The sequence below is a fragment of the Aphis gossypii genome, chromosome 3 (assembly GCF_020184175.1).
Source record: "Aphis gossypii isolate Hap1 chromosome 3, ASM2018417v2, whole genome shotgun sequence".
NCBI classification, from domain to species: domain Eukaryota; kingdom Metazoa; phylum Arthropoda; class Insecta; order Hemiptera; family Aphididae; genus Aphis; species Aphis gossypii.
In genome coordinates, this window is record NC_065532.1 from 37,091,287 (window position 1) to 37,117,513 (window position 26,227).

Genomic DNA, 26,227 nt, shown 5'->3' on the forward strand with positions numbered 1-26,227 from the left:
TTAAACTTATACATATATAAAATAGTTGTTTTTATTATAATAAAAAATATGCAAATTTAGTTGGTGAACGGCAGAATTTTATTATACCAAAATTTACAATATTTTAATATTTTATAAATAAAATATAGTAGGTGCCTCCTACCTAATTCATTATAAACCAGTTAATCACTCAGTTAGCTTGCTTAAATTGTCTATTTTTAATTGTATTATGTAAGAATTGAAATATATACAGAATATCAAATACTACTATACCTACTTAAAACAAAATAAATCTGATTGGACACAATTTTATGGCTTTAACTAAACTTCTTATTTTATATTTTTATTTATGCATGATTAAATAATTGCTGTTTTTCCATGTTTTATGTATGCTGCATTTCATGTAGGTATACGCAAATAATAATTACAGTTTTAAATTTTGTAGGATCTGGGTACGGGCGAATAAAATTATTTATCTTATCATAGTAATATGGAGTACCTACGTCGAATATAATACAGATTCCGTGCTTTCGTTATCTTAAAGCTTTAAATTCTTTGAAGTTTATAAATATTAAATACCTACCTATATGCGAAAAAGTAGTATATAGGATAGGAAAAGAAAGAACGAAAGATTTTTTAAATATTACAAATTTGTTAAATCTGTATCTTATAAATTTTAATATTCAGTAATTAACAACTAGACGAAATAATTTAATAGCTAATTAAATTTATGAAAAAACATTTTTAACCATACTTGTAATAACTATAGACGATAGGTTACAAATTTTACAAACAATCCTAATTAATAATTATGTTAAAATGGGAATGAAAATGTTTTTAAATACGGCACCAAGCTAGTACAGTTTCATTCATAAAATCAAAGCACGGGATCCAATAAATTAGTTACGAATTATACAATTCGTATAATTCAATAATTGTATCCAACTAATATGCTGAAATTAACAACTATGCGTCTTGGTATATTGGTGTGAGGTACTGAGGTGTGACAGTGATTTGTTTTGGATTTCATAATAAGAAGTATATAGGTACTTATAAGATAATATTATATAAATTAATCTAACAATAAGTAATGTATTATTATATATTGATATAATTTATTTATTAAATAAATTATAATAATTAATAATTACTAATTAAATTTAGCAGCCTGTGATAATGTGATTTATCGTTTCATCCATGTTCAATAGATATTATATTTGTCTTCCATGATATATTGATATAAAACTGCTTATATTGTCTTCTTACCATGATATGAAATTTCTATACCGTGATCATTGCAACTTAACGCATGATACAATATAATATCTTGGCCATATTTTGGACTACCGACTAGCACAGACTTCTCTGGGTTGTAGGTTGTGGATTGACAGTTTTCTTTTGGCCCAAACGTTTCACGTAAGGACTTCAAGACGGCTGCCATGACGAATTTGAATGGTGTGTTGACACCACCGTCAACACCATCACCCAATTTACTGCAGATGAACATGGCCCGCGAGAGAGAGAAATACTTGGAGGAGTATAATTTCCCATTTTGTGAAGCGGCCACCAAATTTGAAAAACTGGCAAAGATTGGTCAAGGCACATTTGGGTATTTAGTAATAATATTATGTTATTTTTATTCAATCATTCAGTAGTATACATAACTTTCTTTTGTTATTTTCATTGTTATCGTTAAAAAAAAACATTGTTTTATATAGGTAGAATGTAAAATAATAACTATCTGATTGTAATTTTATATCAGTTTTCTTATACGAGGTCTGATAAAAAAAGATCCTGATCTTTTATTTAAACTTTATTTACACAATATTATTCTAAGTACACTTAATCACCTTCAAAGTAATCCCCCTAAGAATCAATTATAAATATGTATATATATATTGTTTTTCTTGACTGATAGATATTCTTCTTCTAGTATTTTTGAGTACTTGAAAATGTTGACTCATTCAACTAAGTTAAACCAAAAGATGAAGTTATATAATGTTATACAATGTTTAGTAAATTTGGATTTTTGAGTATATACATACTTCCTAATTTCTAGTACAATAAAACAGTCCTTTTAACGATAAGATTACAAACGGCGCTTAAGATTGACTGATAATACTATAATTTTTATTACGATTGACCCATAATTATAGAATGATTGACTGGTTGGCAACCCTTGATTTATCTAAAATTAAAATTAATACATATTTATTTTAATTTGTAGTGAAGTGTTCAAAGCACGAGACAAAAAAAATCATAAATTTACAGTTGCTATGAAAAAAATTCTTATGGAAAATGAAAAAGAAGGAGTAAGTCATTACTTTTACATTTTTATATTTTGTACCAAAAATGCATAATAAATTAAGTGATAAAGTTATAACAGTAAATAGATACTAATCAAGTATTTGATGCTATAAGATGACATATTTAAACTCATGACCCATGATTCTAAAAATAAAAAGATATTATGGATATTGTTTAAAAAATATTAATTATTATTATTTATATTAGGTATTTTAATTTTAATATGTAATTTTTAATCAATTTTAGTTTCCAATTACTGCTCTTAGAGAAATTCGAATATTACAACTATTAAAGCATGATAATGTAGTAAGTCTATTGGAAATCTGTCAAACTAGAGGTAATTATAATTTAAGCAATACATACATTTTTATTGTCTAATTAAATTAATATCATCTGAAAATGTTTTATAGCTACTCAGTTTAATCGTTATCGTTCAACATTTTATTTGGTGTTTGAATTCTGTGAACATGATTTAGCTGGTTTGCTATCAAATACTAAGGTGAAGTTCAGTCTTGGAGAGATTAAGCAAGTAATTCAACAAATGCTCAATGGTCTCTACTACATACACAGCAACAAGGTAAATTTTATATTCATAATAATCGTGTTTCTGGATTTGTACAAATTTGTGACAATCTAAATCAATGTTATGTTAAATGTATCAGATATTGCATCGTGACATGAAAGCAGCAAATGTATTAATCACAAAAACTGGGACATTAAAATTGGCTGATTTTGGTCTAGCTAGAGCATTCAGTGCACAGAAAAATGGTCAACCTAATAGGTAATATTATATATAATTAATAATAAAAAATTGTTTTGTTGAAGTAATTAATTCAATCTGATTTGATATTTATGTAAAATAATTTTATTATTCAATTAAATTATATAAGTATAACTTATTCAGATAATTTTGAAACTTGGCATTGTTATAATTACAAAAAAAAAAAAAAAAAAATAGTGACCCAAAAAGTATATTATATTTATTTATTTATATTGAAAAAAATATTTTTTTCTTATCGATTCTTAAGTTACAATATATGCTAGACAGTTAATACATTTTTAATTAAAAAAAATATATTAATGAAATAATAATAATAATAAAAATGTATTTACAAATGAACTAGAACAATAATTAATATTTTATTTTATTTAAATACTTAACTATATAGTGTATATTATTAACAATATTTTAGATACACTAATCGAGTTGTAACGTTATGGTATCGCCCTCCCGAATTGTTGCTTGGGGATCGTAATTATGGTCCACCTGTAGACTTGTGGGGAGCTGGATGTATTATGGCTGAAATGTGGACTCGTAGTCCAATTATGCAGGGTAATTCTGAACAACAACAGTTAACATTAATATCTCAATTATGTGGTTCAATAACGCCAGAAGTCTGGCCCAAAGTTGAATCTTTAGATTTGTACAATCAATTGGAATTGGTCAAAGGACAAAAACGAAAGGTATTATTAAATTATTCCTTTTTTTCTTAGTCCCTAACTAATTATTTAATTCACAGGTGAAGGAACGTCTAAAGCCCTATGTACGTGATCCAATGGGTTGTGATCTACTAGATAAACTCTTGGTATTAGATCCAGCCAAAAGATTTGATGCCGATTCAGCTTTGAACCACGACTTCTTTTGGACAGATCCTATGCCATGCGATCTATCTAAAATGTTGTCTCAACAAACACAAAGTAATTTTGAATATTTGGCTCCACGCAGACTCAATAATCATCAGTCATCTGCCATGCGACCAGCATCAACCGTTCCAAGTCAAGGGACGTCTACATCTACTACTTCAGGTTTTCACGAACGTGTTTTCTAGCGCAAGTGAATGGCAGCTTAAGCGGCCACTCATAACTATAATTTTTTTACATTTTATAGTTTTTCTTATACTAGATTAAAGATGATTTATTTATGTATAAATAAAACAGCTAATTCTGTATATGATCATTGTTGTTATTGGTTTATGTTTAATTATATGTTCCATAGTTATAAACTGACTTAATATTAAAATAGTATAAAGATAATATTAGTTATTATTTAAAATTTGTTTAGTTGGAAAATTACTAGTTAATATAGTTAAATTTTTATTTTTATTAATTAATGAATATATTAATATTGATAAAAATTTGTATTTAATTGTCCAATTTTTAGTTTGAAAATTTTAATTTCACTGAAATATCTGAATATGATTTTTTTATTTGTTAAGATAAAACTATGTGACAGGTGTTCATTCTTAAAGTTTTGTTTAGATTAGTTAACATTTTATTTGTTCGCAATATTCAGTTAATTAATCATTGTTTACATTTTTTTTTTTAATAAGTAAGTATAAGAGACTTTGTATTGCTGTTTTTATTATAATAATTGATAAGTAATAACTATTAATTTTACTCTATTTTATAAGCTAACATTTTCTTAAGGATTATTTAATTTATATTTTCATTATTTTCAGGCTATTAAGTCATGGTATTGAATCTAAAACTGTATAGCTTGTAAAATTAAATAGCAAGTGATAACAATATAATATTATTTACTTGTTTATGGTTAATGCTCAATAAACAAGTTTAATATATGTTTACATAATCTACAAATTAGTATGTATCATGAATGTTCTTGATATTTCTAAATAAAATTGTTTTAAACTTTTTTAATTTTATACTTATATACCAACTGCATAAAATAATTATTACTGTTCATGTAACAGTATAAGAGGATAATAAAAATAATCATTAATTGATGAATGGTGAACAGACTTTGCTCAAGTTCATTTTTTGATGATATATGGTTTCACTTTCCAGAGTAGGACATCCCCCAATTATGGAATGCAGTCACGGATTAAAATATATCTTAATTTGTGAGTGCAGTACTGCAAATGGAATGTAAGGAGATAACAGAGAATAACCAAAAGAAATCATGTTAGGAAGATTGGCAGTGTCAAACCCAGGGGGGTGTACTATGGGTCCGGAGTCCGGACCCCCCTCCCCTTGGCTCATGCCATAATATTTATTTTTATTTTATATTTTTAAAATTACCCAGAAAACAGAAAAACAATATATAATAAAAAAAATTCCTGGACCCCTCCCCCCTTGAATAAATCCTGGTTGCGCTACTGAAGAGTGGAATAGATTAACTGACAATGAAAACTTAATGAAACGGATAATACAAGATGTCCGCAATGGACTTGCTGATCGCACAGAATCATTAACTGGCTTAACTTCCTCTCACGGCTGTAGATAGTATCTACAGCCGTGCTTCCTCTTAATGACTACAGATGCTTCCAGATGTACCTATATAAGTTAAGAGGACAGATAATTGAAGATATGTGTCGTTGTCATGCAGGTTAGGTAAATATAGTGCAATAAATTATGTTAAATAATATATAATATCAATAATTAGAGCATAGAGCTCTGCAATGTTAGTGACTGCTGATATCCTGTTAACTTAAATTTTAAATATTTTTGTCATTGTGTGTGAAAGTCTGAAAAACTATAATTATAAAATGACTAAACGGTAAAAAAGTTATTAACAATATAAAAAAAAAATAATGATATAAAAATGTAACATAATATTTTAAAACTAATAATTTGTTAATATTTTACTGCATTTACGAATACAATGGTCAATTTCAATTAAACATTTTTATTTCTTACACCAATATGTATTTCAATTTTCATTATTGTCCACTCTATTGCATGAGTTTTGTAAACTAGGTACCAAACTTCCATGTTTTTAGAACTGGAATCTATACGCCTCTACCTTAATCTTGCAATGCTATTTTTGCTCTAATTACTCCTAACTCTTTACGTACCTTTTTTAAAAATTAATTTTCAAATTGATTAATGCACGAGTCCTACGATTTTCTATTTTTTTTTTTTAATGATGATAAAAATATAAAATGCCCAAAAAAGACTTGAAAATTTAATCCAAGGTTTTTTATAACTTTTTCTTATTGTAGTTAAAAAAAAAAAACAAAAATTGTTACTCACGGTTTTTTTTTTTTTACAGGTGTTTTAAGTTCAACTTTTTACGATGTACCTATGTCTAAATCGCGAATATGTGCAAGTAATTATGTAGTTTAAAATTTCTAAAATTTCTAGTAAGTATTTACATCTAAGATTATAATTTCAACACAAAGTTTTATATAAGTTTTATTTTTAATAACCAAAGCCAAAACTTCCAAGTGTTATGTTAAGAAAAAATATGAGCGTCTGAATTTTAAATTTTTATGAAATCACGTAACGTTAACAAATTGTTCTCAAATGGTTTTAAATATTTGTTATTATTCAAAAAGTATAAGTCATAGATAGTACTTGAAACTTTCACCAGTTATTTAGATTGGTATTTTCTTTAGGTACATAATTTAAATAATTTAATTTCAAAATATTTCGTTTATTTTAAGGCTATTTATAGAAATTTAAAATTTTTTTTTTATAAATATCGATAAAAATTTTTTGGTTACCTAAAAATTCTTGAAAATTTAATACAAAGTTTTTCATAAGTTAGTCTTGTAGTAATATAAAAATTATAAGAATACATAGGCATCATTTTTTTTTATTAGCTTTTGAAGTTCAAATATTGACAAAATTAGTCAAAATCATGAATACCTATTTCTAAATAATTTATAGTTAAAAATGTACATACAATTTTGTGTAAGTATAGCTAAGAATTGAAAATTTAATAAAAGGTTTTAAATAAGTTTGACTTACAAAAATTATAAAAAAAGTTGGGCGTTGGTCAACTAAAAATTTTTATCTAAATTTAAATTTTTACGAAATTCAAAATTCACGGGTAAAATAATGATTTAGGAACTATAAAATAATTTTAGATTTTTGTTATATTTAAAAATTACTAGTAGAAACTCGAAACACACACCAGTAAGCAGTAGGTAGTTTAAATTGACATTTTATGTACATGATTTAATTTTAGGTTATTCAGGTCATTAAAACATAAACCACCCTTTTCAGTTTTTCACCGCTCAGAGGAAAATAATATATCCTAGGCTGACAAATCATCTCCGTTCAGAATCGTTTTTCGTATGTAATGATAGTATTTGTACCTATAATAGGCATTTAAATTTAACACACTCATTATTGTAATTGTAATCTACTCCATGCCCAAGGTACACTCGATACCTACATACTTATAATGAAAAAATAGGAAATCTACAAAAGCGCAACTCAGTAGCTATACAATTATTATAAAAACAAGTAATTACTAATTAATATAACTCGTGGTATTTACAGATTTGGCGGTAAATTATCTCGTAAAAGTTGTCACTAATATGATAATAAGAGCTAAGTGTATTAACTACAGCTGTTCTGGTACGTCAATCTGGGAAAATAGTCGCTTTTATCATGGGTACCGCTCAAACAAAAAGATAAGAATTGTATAAGTTTAAAGCTAGATAATATTTTTAATCTTGAAATTCATTATTATTAAAAGTATTTAAGTGTTTACCTATCAGCTATTATATAAGATAAAAATGTATAATATTTATATTAGTATTGATTTATATGTCCTATAAGTTACAACTTCTAATATATTATAAATTCAGTAGTTATTCATATAATGCATTAATGTAGCCTGTACGAGTTTGGTTAATTAAGATTTGAAAATTTTTCTTTTGGAAATTAATTAAAAATTTTTTTCTATTTATTCAAACTAACATTATCAACATATAATTCATTATTAAATTTTTTATGATGGAAGTATTAAAAAATCATCATGAGCCTTTTGATTTACTACCGGATGAAATGGTAGTATACACATTAAGTTTTATAGATGCAGATACTCTTTTAAATTGCAGACTTGTGTGCAAAAGATGGCGAGAACTTATAGATGCCTATGTATTTCAAGAAAAAGCTTCACGAGAAAATGAGTATGTGAATAATGGTAAAGGATACTACAGTTTTTCGAAAATTGATTCAAGTAATATCAGAAAATTAGAATTGCCATGGTACGTGTTTTATGTCATATGTAAATATGATCCATTCAATAAAAATTTAGTGAAAAACCACTGTGGACAAAGTAAGTTGATAAATTCAAAACTTTAATGTAGGTTTCCAGTTCTGATCAGAATTTAAAATAATTTAGTAATTTAAATACCAGTAACAATTTTTTTATTAAATACAGACCAATATATGCATTGGAGTATAACTAACGATCATAACTGGTGGACTATTGAAGAAACACCAGAAGGTGCTCCTTTATTACCTGATGATCCTGATTTTGATGGCCATACAAGTTGTTTTGTATCAACATATCGATTGTGTTCAAAGAGGCAAAAAATCATATTCAAAAATTATGGTTTAAATGATATTGTGATGAAGGCTCTTCAACCTGAAATTTCAGTTAGTGAATGGTAATATGTACATTTAAAATATTTTTTTACACTAAATAATAAAATAAAATTACTTGCAGGTATACTGGTCGTTTTGATTGTGGCTGCAAGTATGCATTGAGGGCAACAGTTCATGATAGAAATGATAAGCTAATAGAGCAACATAATTACAGTGATGTTTTACCTCAGTGGGAGGCTAATATTTGGACAAAAGTTTGTAATTTTTATGTATTATATATCTAAACCTAATATTTTTATTTCAAAATATTCTAGTAAAATTATTATTAAACATTATTTTATAGGCTTCACATTCATTTAAGAATCAGAGTAATGCATCTCACTTAATTCTATATCATTCTGGAGTAGACACACAATATTGGGCTGGCCACTATGGCACTAAAATATCTGGCTCTGTAGTAAAAGTGTTGCTACCAATAAAATTTAAATGTGCTGAGTCTTAAACACATATTTTAATAAAATGTGTTGGTACATATATATATGTTATAATATTTCATTTAACATTTTAAAGTTATCCAAAATTAATTATTACTTATTAAAATATAAAATATAATTGTACTGTTTTATTTATATATATGTTAATATTGTTAATTAGATATGTTTAAATATTTATGTATTGGTAGATAAGAGAAAATATTTTGTTATAATGTAAAAAATTTTAAATCTAGTCAGAATTTTTTTTTATTATTCTATTAACATAGGGTGGTCAGATTGAATTTTTAATTTTATGAAATCTGGGACAACAAATTCCAATTTAACCTAATCATTACTATACTGAATCTTTTATTTTATTTTTTATTTATAATATATATTATTAAGTAATACATTATACATTGTGTAAATTTAATCAGTAGTAGAAATAAATAAAAAGTATAAATAAAAATAAAGTAATAATAACATTAATATTTTATAGTTTATAGTAAAGTATAAAAATCTGAATTCAAATATTGTATTTTTTATTCATACAATTGAGTACAAATAATTAGATTAGACGTTTTTTGATCCATTTTAAAGTTGTATCAAATACTAAGTAGATTTGAAGAAGATAAATTTTATATCAGAAGATTTTAATGATTATTTAATTTGTATGTAATCGTTTGTTGAGTTTGAAAGTTTGATCAGGGATGATCATTATAGAAGGTTTGATTACTAATATACCATTGGCTATTGTTTTGAGGAATATTGACTGGAAATATTGTAAATATTCACATTATAATGTTAATGGAAAATGGTCAAACCACAATAACAACACAGAGTTCTAAAGAACTTCTTCGGGACATTGAAATATATAATCCTAAACCAGTTATTCCATAAAATCTGTAATAAATGGCCACCCTATATAATTATCAATAATATTAGTTATCTAAAGAACTCATGCAATTAAGCAATTGTTTATTGATTTATTTTTTTAATCTTTTTTTTTTATAATATAATCATTGGACATAAATCATTTTGTTTAATTTGTAAAATTTAATGTGATAATAATAGTATACATTTAATTAAACAGAGCTTAGATTGTATTGTTTTGTATTGATTAAAAATATGTTAATGTAATGATTTTTTTTAATTCTGTTATTATAGATGTGATGTATTAGGTACCATTTGCTATAAAATTATAACCAAGGTTAAAATGTATTTAATAGAAGTTAGGGATTATATGTAATCTACAACAACATTTTTGTTATACCTAGTGTGTGACTTCCACAGTTATCACCATTTTAGTGTATGATCTTTAATATTTAATCTTAAAGTATTTTGATTATAATATTATGTTTACCTTTATTCCTATTTTATGGCTTATCTGCCGGGTATTTCAAATGTCAAAAATATAAATTTTTTTGTATTGATCTTAATAAACTCAAAAGGCCACTATATATAAAAAAAAAATAGTTAAAATTACTGTTACTTATAAGTATTTAACTTATAGCTTAACACTTAACTAAAGTATTTAGAAACTATATTATAGATTAAATTTTGTTGATTTTGGATTGGGTCTTAGTAAATGTCTAGGTTTTCTGTTATGTTGAGATTTCGATGATCCTACTAATTGCGCATAGTGTTCGATTTTCGATAATAAGTATTTTATTGCGTGTGTAATGCTGCATGATTCACAAATAAGGGTCCTTCAAAAATTATAAATTGTGTAGGAATAAGAATATAAATAAATTATATACATACTATATATATATTTTACAAGATCAGCTCAGTTATGTTCACTGCGTGTCGATATGTTTATTTAGTTAGCTATGCAATTTATTTGAATATATTGATTGGCTTTTATTCAATTATTCATAATGAAAGAATAGTCTTGCAATTGCATGATCTTATGTTATGGGATCAGATGATGAGGCAATGAAGTGTTAAGGTAAGATTAAAATTTATATTAGAGAAAATAGATTACATGTTATGGACGAATCCAGAAATACGTAAAATAGCATTCGTGAAGTCTACTGTTCGAGGCTGTCAAACCTCGGACGGGGATTGACATGCTCAACAGATATCTGAATCTGATTTAAATAAATAAAATACACCAACAAGTAACAACTACAATAAACTATGGTAGACGTATCGTAAGTCTGTTGGTTTTTTTTATATTAGTTGGGGAAAAAAAGATATTCTCAAGAAAAGATTTTTACAATTGAACGACGTGATTGTGCTACACTTATTCCAATAGGTAAATCAAAACGAAATTTTAACCGGTACCATTATAATGTCAAACGAGTGAAAATCATACGTAAATCTCCAATCCCAGGGTTATAATTATTAAACTATACATCATTCCGAAAATTTTGTCAATCCAGACACAGGTTCAAATACATAAACAATTGAAGCAGTATGGTTATTGGTATAAACTTTAAAAACTAATAGATGTTATGAAAAATGCATGGCATCACTTCAGAATTGTTACCTCAGGTAACTTACCTGCAAAGGCACTTGATTAAAATATGTATAGTATAGATCCAAAATTAATAAAAATAATGATTTACTTTTATATTTTTTAAAAGATATAAAAAATGGTCAATAATTTTAGATTCTAAACGGAGTGAGGAATGTAATGATTTTATAATAGTTTATATATTTTTTTTGTGTCTGTACAATTAGTGTACACCATAACTTGTTAAAATAATGCTTCAATTTAAAACTTCAGAGGTGGTTTTCGATAGAAAATTGAATACTCTTGGCGAATTATAGAGTCCAAAAGTAAGAAATTTACTGTAGATTTCAAAAAACTCGGAAAAAACCCATAAAAAAGTGACGGAAAACGGAAATTTTTACGCAAAACCAGTTTTTGACTAAATTAATTTTTTTATGTAGTTGTAACTCAAACACAAATCACTGTAAGTACTAGAAATGTTTATATTTAGTGTTATCTCTACACGGTTAAATTTTCGCAGACATTTTTGATTTTTCTAAAGTATTCTTAACTATTTAAATATTTTTTATATAAAAAAATAGTCATAGAAACTTGTAATATAGGTAGATACGTATATTAGTTATTTAAATTGGCAATTTCTGTACATGATTTAATTTTGGGGTATTCAGGTCATTAAAACATAAACCACCTTTTTCACCACCCACTGAGAAATATATCTTACTACCTACCTATAAGCTGACAAATCATCTCCATTCAGGATCGTTTATCGTACACAAATACAATGATACCTATCGGCTATCATTGTATTTAAATTTAACACGTCTACATTATAGTGATGGAGTGATGAGTGATTTACTGTTTGTTCGAGATTCACTCAATATTTACTGTACAGCAGAGCGTTACCCACTTGATCACCATTTTTTTAATATCACATTTTGCAAAAAGTGTTATAAATTTAAAAATTAAAATCTAATAGATAATTAAAATATTTTTTTTTCTTATTTGTATACATGTATATGAAAAGTACTTATTACGTGTAGGTAATGAGTCATGACAAATAATTCAATAGTATAATTTTCAGTATTATTTTGTACATTTGAAAATTGCATGTGTCCTGGGGATGTAAATTACATCATGTAATATCCATAGATTGATTGCTTCTTTATTCTTGAATTGCTTACCATAATATTTAAATTATCTTATATTTTTTAGACAAAAAATAATTGTATGCCTCGAGGAGATTGATTGATATTTTTAAAAATTGTATGTACCTACTTATAAAACATTAGACGTACGTTTGCTAAACAATGCTTGTGCACTTTGCATATATGAGAGTTATGTCTTAACAATAAACCAAAACTTGATACTCGTACATTAAAATACTAAACTCTAAAATATTTATTATTTAAGTCTCTTTATGTTTAATCAATCTCTTTGTATAATATACAAATATTCATTGATAATAAATGCATTTTAAAATTATTTCTGAAATGAAAGAATGAGACAAAATATTGAGATATATAGGGTTCAATTGTTTAGGTGCATTTTCTAAGTAACTATAATAGGTACTATTACTATACCTACTGGGAAATTGTTATTTGTTATAATAATCTTTACCGTTTTATTTATTTTGGGGTCTCAATTATTTTCAACTATAATATGTTAAGTCTTAAGAGCAAAGCATATTATAATAATATAGAGATCAAGATCGGTTGTAACTTGTAAGCGTGTGGTATTTAAACATAAAAAAAACGGCAATGCAGTTAAGAGTTAGGTACTTACCTATACGACCCGATTGAATGCGATTTGTGATTTTTATATCTTGCATTCTATGATAGGTTTTTATCATCAATATTATTAAAATAAGTAAGTTTTATTGTGATTAATCGCTTTTGTGAACTTCATTAATAATCATGTCGGCCTCCTACGAAAACTTCATAGATGATTTTTTTTTTTGAAAGTTCCAACTTGAATTACAAGCCATTCAGATCATAAAATACGACCTGGTATCTCACATAGTTACAGTTGGAATTGAGCAAAGAATTGGATATGGATGGTAAAGTATTATTACGGCGGATTGTAAATTCCGTTCGAAATGAATAGGTACAAAAATGGATTTGTAAATTCCACCCGGAAAAATAAATATTTTTCAACTCAGCGTTCCGTAATAACTGTACGACGTTACCGTACTGCGCGTGTTATAGTACTTGGAAGTTACAATAAATGTTCGAACACGGAACAATCGAATCAAAAGACAATCGTTAGTCATGTCATATCTTATCATATTTTACTACAGTGTTGTGGATCTAGTAATTGGAAATGACAGATAGAAATATTATAAATTTTTTGAATCACTCGAGTTTAGTTTCGAATTATGACGTGTTTATGTTCAGCACGTCCTTGAGTCTAGACGCACATGGCTATAATGTCAGCTCAATTTATAGAATCAGAACGTGGAAATATAGGTACTTTTAGTATTAGAAAATTTTAAAATTTCTAAACTTAATAGACCTTTTGATAGCAAATGCCAATTTAAACAAATGGAGTAACTAAATAAAATGGAGTTTTTATGACTACCGTAATAATTTATAACTACAACAAAAATCTGAAATTAATTGGTAGTAATAATAAATGATTATTTTACTCGTGAATTTTTGATTTTGTTATAAACTTTTAGTTATACTTTTCTTATTTATAAATAAGATACTTTTAATGAGGGTTTAGTCGTTTAGTAAAGTTTACCAATTGCGCTTAAAATTACTATTTTATACACCAATTGCGCTCTATACATTTTACAATAACTAGGTACATAAGAAAAATTGTTTAGTTAGTTATAATTATATAATACATGAATACACTAAACGATTTTATTGTTAATATTAATACATAATATTATAATTTAAATAAATATTTTTTTTTTTATATTTAATAAGTTACTTTTTGATTGTAATTTTTTTCAAAATTAAAGTTATTATATTTATATATATATAAATTAAAGTGAGTGTATGCAGTAATTGTGAATAATTTATGATCCTGGTAGGTGTTACCTACTTATCTTCTATATTTGATGTCTGCTGTCTGTATTTAATGTTCGTAGCACGTATACCTAGTACCTACTCATTACTTGGACGCTTGAATTGTAATGCCTATGTATGAAAAAAAGACCTTCGGCGCATTATATTTATTTTTTAAAGAAGTAATTATTATTACTTTAATGTGCGTGTGTGTGTTTATAATAATTATCGGTGTTTATGCGTGACAATTAGTTGTTTATAACTATAATTATATAATATATAGGGCATATAGGTAGACTAGTAAACCGTTGACATCAATTATATGAAATATAATCGCTGAGTTTGGAAAATTTTTTTCGTATAACAACATAATAGGTAATGAATATTATAATATAATATCGATCGATTGCACTACATACCTATATGCTAGTGGTCGATTTTCAAAAATGTTTATTTGCAGTGGTCATGATTACCGTCAAATTCATATTGTAGATTTACATTTATACATTTTTTACTTTGCATACAATCAGTGTCGGTGCTAGGTTTTTCGCTGCCCTGTGTCAAATTGCCAATTACCTCTAATATATGCCGCCCTTATATAATTTACATATTTGTATTTATAACCAATGCTGCCCTTAAATTTTTAAAAAAAATTTCCACATGCCTTCCGTCGGCACTGCATACAATATTATACAATATAATATATTATATATAAGTATATTACGTACACGAGATATAAGCGTTTTTGATTTTGAATTTTTTTATTTATTGTGTTTTGGTAGGTAAATATATAAATATAAATGATATGGACATAATATAATAATAGGTATAATACATAACGTATACACAGTTATACTCGCAATTAATCATAATAGCTATAATAACATACTAATAATACGTTGTATAATATATATTAATTGATTAATATTATACTATAATGGTTCTATTTAATATTGCGCCGAACAAACCAGTGACTAAAAACAATATGTTATACAATACGCAATACTTATACAGTGTCTAAAATACCATTTTGGTTGAAAATTAAATATATTATACATTCCTATTACTACAAACTTACTGCCGTATTATATTAGCTGTAAACATGAAAATAATAAATTAATAAATTAATGATACATCGAAAAATTCGAAATAATTACGATTAAGAGGAAAATAATATGATTGGAGTTGCAATAACTTCTATGCATATTTATAGTGCAGTGTATACAAATTTAACTTTTAAGTTAATTTACTATTCGATAATATTCCATTCAGGATTCATCGATCAATCAATTTATTTTACATTTTTTACATCGTGTATAGTGTATAGTGTATAGATATATTTATATTTTATCAATATAAATTATAAATGATTACTATATTATTTAGTTAAGTGGTATACGTAATCTAGTGTATTAAAAAGTTTATAAACGGCCTTGTTTTTTCATTTTCCTTAGTGATGATTTTTAAATATTGGATGATAATGATAATGAGTACTATAAATCGCTAACTTGATTTTTTTTCAAAATGCCCTTTCTTTACTATTTTACGAGCTGGGCCTATTGACTTTTGATTTTGAAATGGTAATCACAAATTTTTCAATACCTACTTATTCAATAAAAATCGTAAAATACGTAATAATAACAGTCGAAATTTTATTTTATGTTAAAAATATTTTAAATATGCCTAATTTAATAAAAAATAACAATCCAATAAAGATAATAAATGAAAAGTGTTGGGTTAGATTGGGTTAGTTAAATTTTAAGATTAATTTAAAATATTTATAAAAAAAGTATTAGTTTACTGAAAAAAAGATTGATTAATAATATTATCCTTGTATTACGTTTACAAAAACTATACTTGTAAAGGACAAACAAAATGTAATTAGTTGGAGGTACTATATTGTTAATTTGTTTAATATCTTATTACTGCACCAGTACCTAAGCTAGTTATTATATGTTAAACTGGAATTAAATTAATAGCAGTATAAAAACAAATTTCAGTACAATTTAATTGTTAAAAAATCTCAAAAATAGGTAGATATAGTGTAATGAATTCTTTAAATAAATTCTGAAAAAAAAAATTATGTAAATGATGTACTTAGATATACTAAATATACACTAAATATTCTAAACATATAAATATTTAAACCAATAAATAAACAACGTTTATTAAATAACTGCAGTTATTATATGTATACATATTGTATATACAGTTTTTATACATTTAGACACAACACGCACCAGACACAAGTACACAATATATTACATGGAAACCTATATTTACTCCGGTAATGTGTTCAAAGAGGTGGCAAGTGCATACCTATATAATATGTGTGGTCTGTGTCTGTATGGATAATTATAATAATAACTTTGTTTGATATCATGTGATATAAATGATATATATAACTATATAAGCCTATATGATATGTACGTGGGATGAGTAAATTTCGTATTAAATAAATTATATCTTACTCTGTGCCGGGTGGTGCAGATCTAAATAGTCTGATGTGATTACCTATATTTACAACATATCTGTCATGCTAAGCAAAAACAGGATAACTCCATTTTTCGGAAAAATGATATTTTTGTTTCTAGAAGCAAAATTAGTTATTTTTTCACCGATGTTCAATATAAAAATAGCGTATTTCTTATTAAAACCAATCTTAAAATGAAATAATATTAATAATATAATATAAATAATATTTACTTTTAAATTTGAATAAATACAATTAAATACTATAATACTATTTTAAAGAAGAAACTTCACGAAATATTACTTGCAAGGCAAGTATTGTACTGCAGAAACTTACCGACAAAAGTCAACCAACTTTAAGATTTATTGTATTGATCAATAATAATTTATAAAGATTATTTATTTAATTTTTTAAATTAAATTAAATTAATTATTATTTTTATTATTTTTATTTTATGTTCAAAAACATTGATAGGTTAATTATGAACAGTAAACTTAAAAACGGGTCCGATTTTAAGTTTACTGTTCATGATTAACCTATCAATAATATAAATCGACAATAATTGAGACTAAATGTAAGAAGAATAGGTACCTAAAAATTCAAGATTATTTTAACATAATTAATCAAAAATATAACAACTAGACAATTATAATGGTTTTTTACGATAGTATTGCAAGTTCATAAAAAAAATCGTTTGCATCAGTTCAGACGTGTGTTTTAAAGTGTACTTTGTTAAACGTATGTATTGATCGAAATAAGTTCGAAGAAATTCCCGATTGGTTTATAAAAATGGACAGAAAAATATTAGCCATATTATTATATTTTACTGTATAAAGAGAACAACAATTCTATGTATAAATATAAAGATAAAAAACCGAAAAATTGCTCTGCGGTGTAGTAGTCAGGTTTTGAGTAACGAGGTACCGTCATTAAGGAGTGGGTTATTGTGTGAACTATATATTGTCAATAGGACTATACAGAATCAACATGATGACCCATCTCATACAATTATAAGAATGAATGCAGACAGAACAATTAATGTACGTATAGTATGCCACATATTATTTTTTGCATAGAAAAACAAAGAATAAAACATTATTATTTAATTTTAAATATAAAAATGTTACATATTATTTTATTTGTATTAGAGATAAATTTAATAGGACAGTTAATATAGAAATATTATAAACTTTTCACTTTTCAGTTTTAAAAAAAGTGTGCAAGTGGGTGGCGCTTTGCTGTACAGTAAAGCCGAGTGGGTTACTGTAATGGTTGTGTTAAATGTGAATTAAACTATAGATATATATCGTATTCATTGTATATAAAAAAAAGTTTCTGAGTGAGGGTTATCTTAGCTTTTTATAGCGACCGTCAAGCTATCAAACAATAATTTTATTAATAATAATACAATTTTAACAAATTTTTGTGATTGATTCTTAGGATTGAAGAATTGTCTGATTATCTGAAACTTTGAGAGAAGTTTCTAGTTATTTTTGGAAGTCAATATTCAAAATTCTCAGAATTTTTTTAAATAACTGGAGTAAAAAAATTACTAACATGAAATAGTAGAAATTTTATTGTAATTATTAAAATAATTGTTTTGTAACCTTGATTATCAAAAAGTTAGACAATCTTCGCTCGGAATCGTTTTTGTTGTGTACAATGATTTATCATTAAATTTAAATTTAACACATCCATTGCATTGACCTACTCAATGACTAGGCTCTACTCGACACTTATACTGTGCAGTAGAGCAATGACCTACTTGAAGGCTTATTTTTTTTCCAGTTATTTAAAAAAAAAATATTGAAATTTTTTCTATCCACCTATGTACAAAAAAGATCTAATTTGTTAGCAGAAATCTTCTGAGTTAAAATCACAGAGCATTAAAAAAATAAATTAAAAAACATTTTATATATCATTGTAAAATCTAAACATATATTGCTCTTGCTTAGCTCAGAATCTAAAAATATTAATATTTTTATTATTAGTTATCTTTTTATTAAATCAAGTGGACACCAAGGTATACAAAAAAGTTGACAAACAATTGAAACTTGATATAAAGTTTGACACTTTTTCAAAAATTCATATAAAATTAAAAATTAAAAATGATTGGAATATTCAATTATGTGTAACAGTAGCTGTAAAATTAAAATTGTTTGATTATTATTAAGTTTATGTACTTGGTATTATTATGGAAGTTGATTTTTCGATAAGTTAGGGCCAAATAAAGAGCTAAAAAGAAGTTAAATAATTGTATAAATAATATCATGATGTGTAGAAAAAGCTAAGATAAATGTAAAATATTTAATAAAAACTTTAAATAGGTATTTTTGTATTTTTTTTTTTACCAAATATTTTGAAAAGTACCTACTGAATATTCTGTCTCCTAATCCTTTTTCTCATAAATAGAAATGTAATTTAATTACTTTCAGAATTCATCCTCAATGTTATGATGAAGCATTTTTTGTCTGGTTTAAAAATTGTGTTCAAACATAAAAAAATTTCCTATTATTGTAAAACTAACACTTTCATCACTTCAACGAAAATCTAAAATAACATAATAGTGATATTGACATGTAAACATTAAATTATATGTATTGGTATATATTATATTATGTGTTATACTTACAAGTTACAAGTTACAATTTACAACCTACTTATGTTTATTGTATAATTTACTAATATCATGGCATATCTATTGACTTATATTATATAATATATATTATGTTAAATTTTAGAGATTATAATCAAATATTATTCAGAAATATTCAAATATATGTAGTGATTTATTGGAATAACATTTTCTTACATTGTTAGTTAGTTATATTATGTTTTTATTTTGTTAAAATTAGTCAATATAATAATATTAATTTTCTAAAAAAAACATAAGAGTGTTGTACTGTTGTAATATTGTTCACTGATGTATAATAATAATAAAGTATACAATATAGTACCTACATAGATTATTGGATTATAGGATATTATGTATATCTCCCTACACCTTATACATATATGACGCGTTGGTGATTTTAAAATTATTTTATGAAATTATATGTATTAAAATATATATTTTTTTAATTTGTTTTTTTTTTATTTTTCATTATGGAACCTGTTTTAAATGAATTTCGTTTTTTAATTAAAACTCTAATTAGATTATTTTCTATAGTCCATACAAATTGATCAATTATAGTTTATACAGTCATCAATTTTCGAACATGTTTGTGTTTTTAAAAATTAAATTTTATCATAAAAGTTTTCATTACCTATGTGCTATGATAGTCGATAGATGTCTTTAAAAAATGGTAGGCTTATGTTTGCTTTGTGCTTCAATATTGAACAATATATTATAAAAGTATTAAATAATATGTTAAATGATCCGCGGTATCTATTTGGATTCTGATTTGTTGGATAATTTAAATAAACAATTCTATAGTTATAGGCAATAAGTATTTTATCAATTATTTATCATGTTAAGTTAATACATAAACATTTTTTTTTTAAGATTTTGTAGGTACGATATAAATTTTTATCACCTATTATAATTTTAACGAGATAATCAAATTTTAAAATCTGAAAATATACGGTAGGTATATTAAATCATTTAAATCGTATACAAAATATTTAAATTATTTGATTCACATTACATGCATATTATTTTGTTGTTATTTATTATTTTAATATGAATTTTTTATGTATTTTTTACAGTCAAATATTCATGCAAGTAGTAACTATTTCAACAAAAAAGATGTTCGGCGTAATATTATTATGAAATCAAATCATTAATACATCTACATACTATATAGTTAAACATTTAAATGTAATTATAATAGAGAATTTTTGAATTATTATTCAACCTTTTTTTGTTAAAGAAAATATTCTAATTCATAAAAGTAATTTATTCCAGAGACGATTTCCGATAATTAAATGATGTTTAATTTCCGTTTCTATATATATTATAGAGAATCTAATAATGGGGAAAACTAATCGTTTATTTTATTAAAAGTTGGATGATTAACAAAGATCCCAATTCAATGTTAGAAATTTATAATTTTACTATTTTAGTAAATTAAAACGAAAGAATAACGTGAGTTCAACAAATACATAAGCATAAACGGCGTAATAAAAATATTCATGTATATTTAAATTACGGGGGATTGTTTTTTTATGTATGTTTTAATTTGTGTCACACTCTCGTAAATAAAGGTTATGAAACGTCACTGTTAAATAAATAATAATATAAAATATTATAAAATATGTGCGTATAGGCGAAAAGCATTTTATTTTTTATTACTGTTTGTTTATATAATTGTATATAACATGCAGTTATATACAGCAGTACCGGCTAATAAATTGTGTTGCGAGCGAGAGGTCGTCATCGTGAAAATCTCGAAAATCCTCTCGCCTTACAGCAACTAAAGTAGAAAAAATTACGGTTTTTGAAGCATATACTTTATAAATTTTTCTCTCTTGTTTAATTTTTAATTGTGCTACATATTAATACATCATTGTAATTATTACATTTTAATAACTGTTTTTATTATCCAAATTGAGTAAACTAGTTTATGTTATGTATATATTTTTAATAACATTATTGTCACTTTGGATTTTTAAATTTTTATTTGTATCATTAATGTCTATTGATTAAACGATATAATAATACTGACCGATGCATTATGCAGTTTATAACTTACAAAACCGTGTAATACTATGGTACAACCCACTACAACCACGCATCACTGATTATGTTATTATACACGCGTCATACTTACTTAGCACTAGTCACACACGTGTACCGAACCTTATGTTTCTATCGTAGTATGAACAAATGTATAATATTTTACCCCCACAATAAATGCACTAAAAATTACTAAACATTATTGTGAACTGCACGGTTTATGACTGAACGCATTCCGATTATTGATAATGTAATACAGATTAATCGGCATATAAAATATTAACCCTTAGTATAGTAACAATATCAGAGTGCATTAAATTTAACACGTGGTTCAAATTCAAATATTGAAATGTATTATTTATTTCTCCGAAATATCATAAGCACCCTTCTATTAAGGTCCCCTCATACTGCAGCGGTGGTGGTAAAATTCTATTGTATCGGCGGTGGTGATGGTAAAATTGTGTCCGGACTCATTTTAACGCTACCGCCACCGCCACCGCTGAAGTGTGTAGGCACCTTTAGACTTATTTACTTACCTATATATATATAGTGTGTGAATACCTGCAATGATATACAGATAATAAATGAATAATCTTTTATCATATTATCGAGAAAAAAAATGATTATCTAATTCTACCCCTTATTTACCGCTTAAATAAATTATGTCATAGGTTATAGATAACGAATTGTAAAAAAAGGATGTGAATGTCGAAAACCTGATAGCCTGTTATGACAATACTTTTTGAGCTAAAAAGCGAATATGAATAGTGATAATAATTTTTCATGCGGTTTAGTGTTTTAAGTAACGTTATTTATAACTTATACGACTTCTAGCTGTACGGTATAATATATACATTATACTTGTGTACATTTTTAACCTCAAAACTAATCTTAACCCGTACACGCGTGAGTATCGAAAACAAACATCGTGCCGGCTTCTTTCGGAAACCAGACTTTAATTTTTATACTACAGAACCAAACGTGATAAACATAACGTAGTCGGTGTGCAACGATTTCGTTAACGTTTCCGCAGGTTTCTCAAAATTTTTTGGTTTAACGTGCTGTGTCCGGTAGTTCCATGGTGTTGCAGTCCTATTCCCACGGCTAATCATCAACCTTCTTTGGTTACTCGAACGGCTGTCCGCGAAGTCTGCGGTCGATGATTCTTCGGGACAGTATATTTTCCAGGCAATATGTTTTTTTTTACTTTTATACGCACTGGCTCACGAGAGAACATTACTGTCTCTATCAAATGGCTTCCGATTCAGCGCATTCCTAATTTCATCGACACATCGACGTCTCACTACGTTCGACAAACGTTCGTCAGTTTGCATGCAACTACAAACGGTAATATTCTTTTGTATATCTGAGTGGCAGAGAGTGTATAGCAGATCTTCCGTTCTTGATAAACGTAATAATAAAATAATAATACAAATTTCATAAATGGCCTTTAACTCCACTTGATAATTATTTTTCAATAATAATGATATCGTTGTATAGAGTTGACTAGGCTGAGGGGAAAAACATATTTTTATTGCTGAAAAGTCACGCTTTTCGTCCTTAACGGCTTTTCAACGACGTTTTAATTTTAACGATTCTTCACCACTTAAATTACGTAAGTTTAAATTATATATTGATTCTGGCTTAATGAAAGTTCTGTTTTAGTTTCGTTCACCATTGATTACCGTCTTAAGATTTTCCATGGTAATCTCTACCGGAGTCGACTTATAACACCTACTGTGTCAATTAAAACGTGAATTTACTCCCAATTATTTCTAGATATCCCTGGAAAATACGTAGAATTTTAAAATGGTAACAAAATGATAAATATTTATTTGGTTACCAGAGATTTAAATTTTATTCTATCATCTAATTTATACTTTGTACCAATTATAAAAAATAAAACAAAAATTGTTAATTATTTGACCAGAATACCTACAATTAGGTTCAACCTAATAAAATACTTTTTTTAAACAGGAACCAGTTCGACTGAATGGAACCAATTCGGTCACTCCTAAAAAATTTTTTAAGAACATCTCTTTAAAATGTCATTATAAACCTTATCCACTGCAAGAGGTGTGTAAGAGGATCTTCTACGTTGGATATTTTTTTTCTATTCATTAGGAATAAGAGTTTGAGTAAACATTTTTAAAGGGATGAAATTTTTATCTCTGGTCGCAGAGTTTGTATGGATTAAAAGTTAACTTATTAGTAGTAGACCATAGATGAGCTTGTGTAATTTGTAATAGATGATGGGTTATTGGATTTGAAAATGGCCGTAACCATTTTCCTCCAAAAACGAGTTACCGTTTTCCTTCACTGTCCATTTTCCTCAAAAAAAAAAAAAAAAAAATAATAATAATAATTTTTTACCATTTTCCTCCAATAAATAAAATAATAAAATTGTCATTCATTATCAGAATATTAAATTAAAAATAAAAGAACAAATCAAATATTTAAAGTATAATTATAATATTATAATACGCTGTACGCGCTGAACTTGGCAGGTGGCTAAAAAGAAAATTAATATAATAAAATAGTACTCACGTCGATAAGAATGGATCAATCAATAAATAAAATAATAATAAAAAATTAGTTAATAATAAGGGATTGGTGACTAAACTGACTAAAATATTGGAGGAAAATAGACATAATTTTAGTCAAAAATAATGTGGAGGAAAATGGACAGTGGAGGAAAACGGTATCTCATTTTTGGAGGAAAATGGTTCCGCCCTTAAAAATTGGGGTAACTCAACTTTTTTTATTAAAATTCTTGGAAAATTAAATTTTACAAGATCTATTTAACAGAAAACATATAGGTATATTACCTATAAGAGTTTCGTTGCAAAAAAAATAAATAATAAGGGAGATATTCTGTCGGAGTCAGTGTACATGTTTTTTTTTAAGATTTAAAGAGGGTTTTCATCAAATAACATTCGTCATTAATTTTTACTAAGCTCGTTTATAGCTCGCATGTACCTACTTTTAATTCCTTTTTTTATTAATTATGTTTGACTATAAAAAAAAAAATTAACTCTCGACATAAATGTTTATTTCGTTTACTTTATTGCATTTATATATTTTATTTGTTTCAACATAAATGTCATTTTAGTGACAGATACCAGCAAGAATAAAACCACAATATGAAATAAAACATATACTATTGTAAATAGTAGGTACATTATAAACCGTTTACATATTATTATGTTTAATATTTATTATGTGTCTTAAAATATTATAAGAATACAATCAATATTCAATACTGATCAAAATATGTATAATATATAAACGTAAGTTTATAACATATATTTGTAAGTATCTCTTTTTACTTTGTTTGTGGACTAAAATCAAATAAACGATGTAATAATAAACTCATAAAATATTATCTATTCTTGCATGAAATTTTATAATGTGTATTCGTGGTTGAACTAACTTCAAACGTTATTTATTTTCGGAATTATTGCTGTAAATTTTAATGATTGACTCATCTAATATCTTAGAGATTGAAGTTAATATAATGATTGAACTGTTTTATCATCCTGGTAATTAGGCATGATGTGTTCATAGGCATATGGTAAAGTCAGAACTAGGCTCGGATCTAAAATTGTAGGGGGCTACATTTTTTTCAGAAAAACATAGCTATAATTTTAGTACATAATAATATTATATTATAAATAACATCGACAATTTCCAAAGTGGGCTAAGGGCTTAAACCTCTTAGCTGCTTTTATACCTTAATGTCTAAACCTTAAATTACACGAGCGCAATTATAAATTTTTCCCACAGTGAACAGACTCTAAAAAGAATATAGTAAAATAGCATATTTCGATTTCAAGTATAGATGAGCATATTATAGTAGTTTGGGCTAAAAACAATTTGCATTTTGACGTAAAAAGTAACTCAAAACATCATATTATCTATTTGCGTTTCACTTTACCTGTCTCAGCAACCTAGATGCGTTCCTAAAAACACTTTAAAATAAATATAATAAATTAAAAAGTATTAAATATTATATTAATCACAAATTTTTTTTAAATAGATAAATATATATTAAATTGTGTATACTTAAATCTACATCTACTGTAAAATTATTAATTAATAATTAAAGTATATACAAAAAGTCAAATTAAATACTAAAACATGTATATAAGTAGAACATAAAACACATTTTGTCAATAACATAGGTATACACAATACTGATTACACATTAATTAATCATATGAATTAGCAATGTATTATAAATAGAACTATAAGTTTGTATAGTGAAACCATTCGATCTCCAAAATTGTATTCACTATTTAGATGAAGGAAGGTAAATGAAAGAATGATACATAATATTTATATTATTTAAAACAAAATTAGTTACCGAATAAGATGGCTATTTAATTCTATACCGCGAATAAGATAAAGTATAATAGCGTACATAATAATGTGTAAAATGCACATTATAAAAAAATATACTTAAATAATAATTACTACTAATTATTATTAACTTTATAAAATAAGCTTTAATAAAGCTTCTAGTGCTTCTACTTA

At 25.8% G+C, this 26,227-nt stretch overlaps 2 protein-coding genes across 2 annotated transcripts; both read left to right on the top strand.

Moving 5' to 3' along the window:
* The first annotated feature begins 1,258 nt into the window (after window positions 1-1,258).
* LOC114122119 (cyclin-dependent kinase 9) lies at window positions 1,259-4,939 on the top strand. The gene is made up of 7 exons (XM_027984686.2): window positions 1,259-1,588; window positions 2,207-2,291; window positions 2,533-2,623; window positions 2,697-2,863; window positions 2,949-3,067; window positions 3,480-3,750; window positions 3,807-4,939. The coding sequence occupies exons 1-7, from the start codon at window positions 1,419-1,421 to the stop codon at window positions 4,113-4,115; spliced, it is 1,212 nt and encodes a 403-aa protein (XP_027840487.2). The 5' UTR covers window positions 1,259-1,418; the 3' UTR covers window positions 4,116-4,939.
* Window positions 4,940-7,718: 2,779 nt separating this feature from the next.
* Window positions 7,719-10,433, top strand: LOC114122101 (F-box only protein 17-like). Its single transcript, XM_027984667.2, has 4 exons — window positions 7,719-8,320; window positions 8,426-8,654; window positions 8,714-8,846; window positions 8,936-10,433. The coding sequence occupies exons 1-4, from the start codon at window positions 7,993-7,995 to the stop codon at window positions 9,092-9,094; spliced, it is 849 nt and encodes a 282-aa protein (XP_027840468.1). The 5' UTR covers window positions 7,719-7,992; the 3' UTR covers window positions 9,095-10,433.
* The last annotated feature ends 15,794 nt before the right edge of the window (window positions 10,434-26,227 follow it).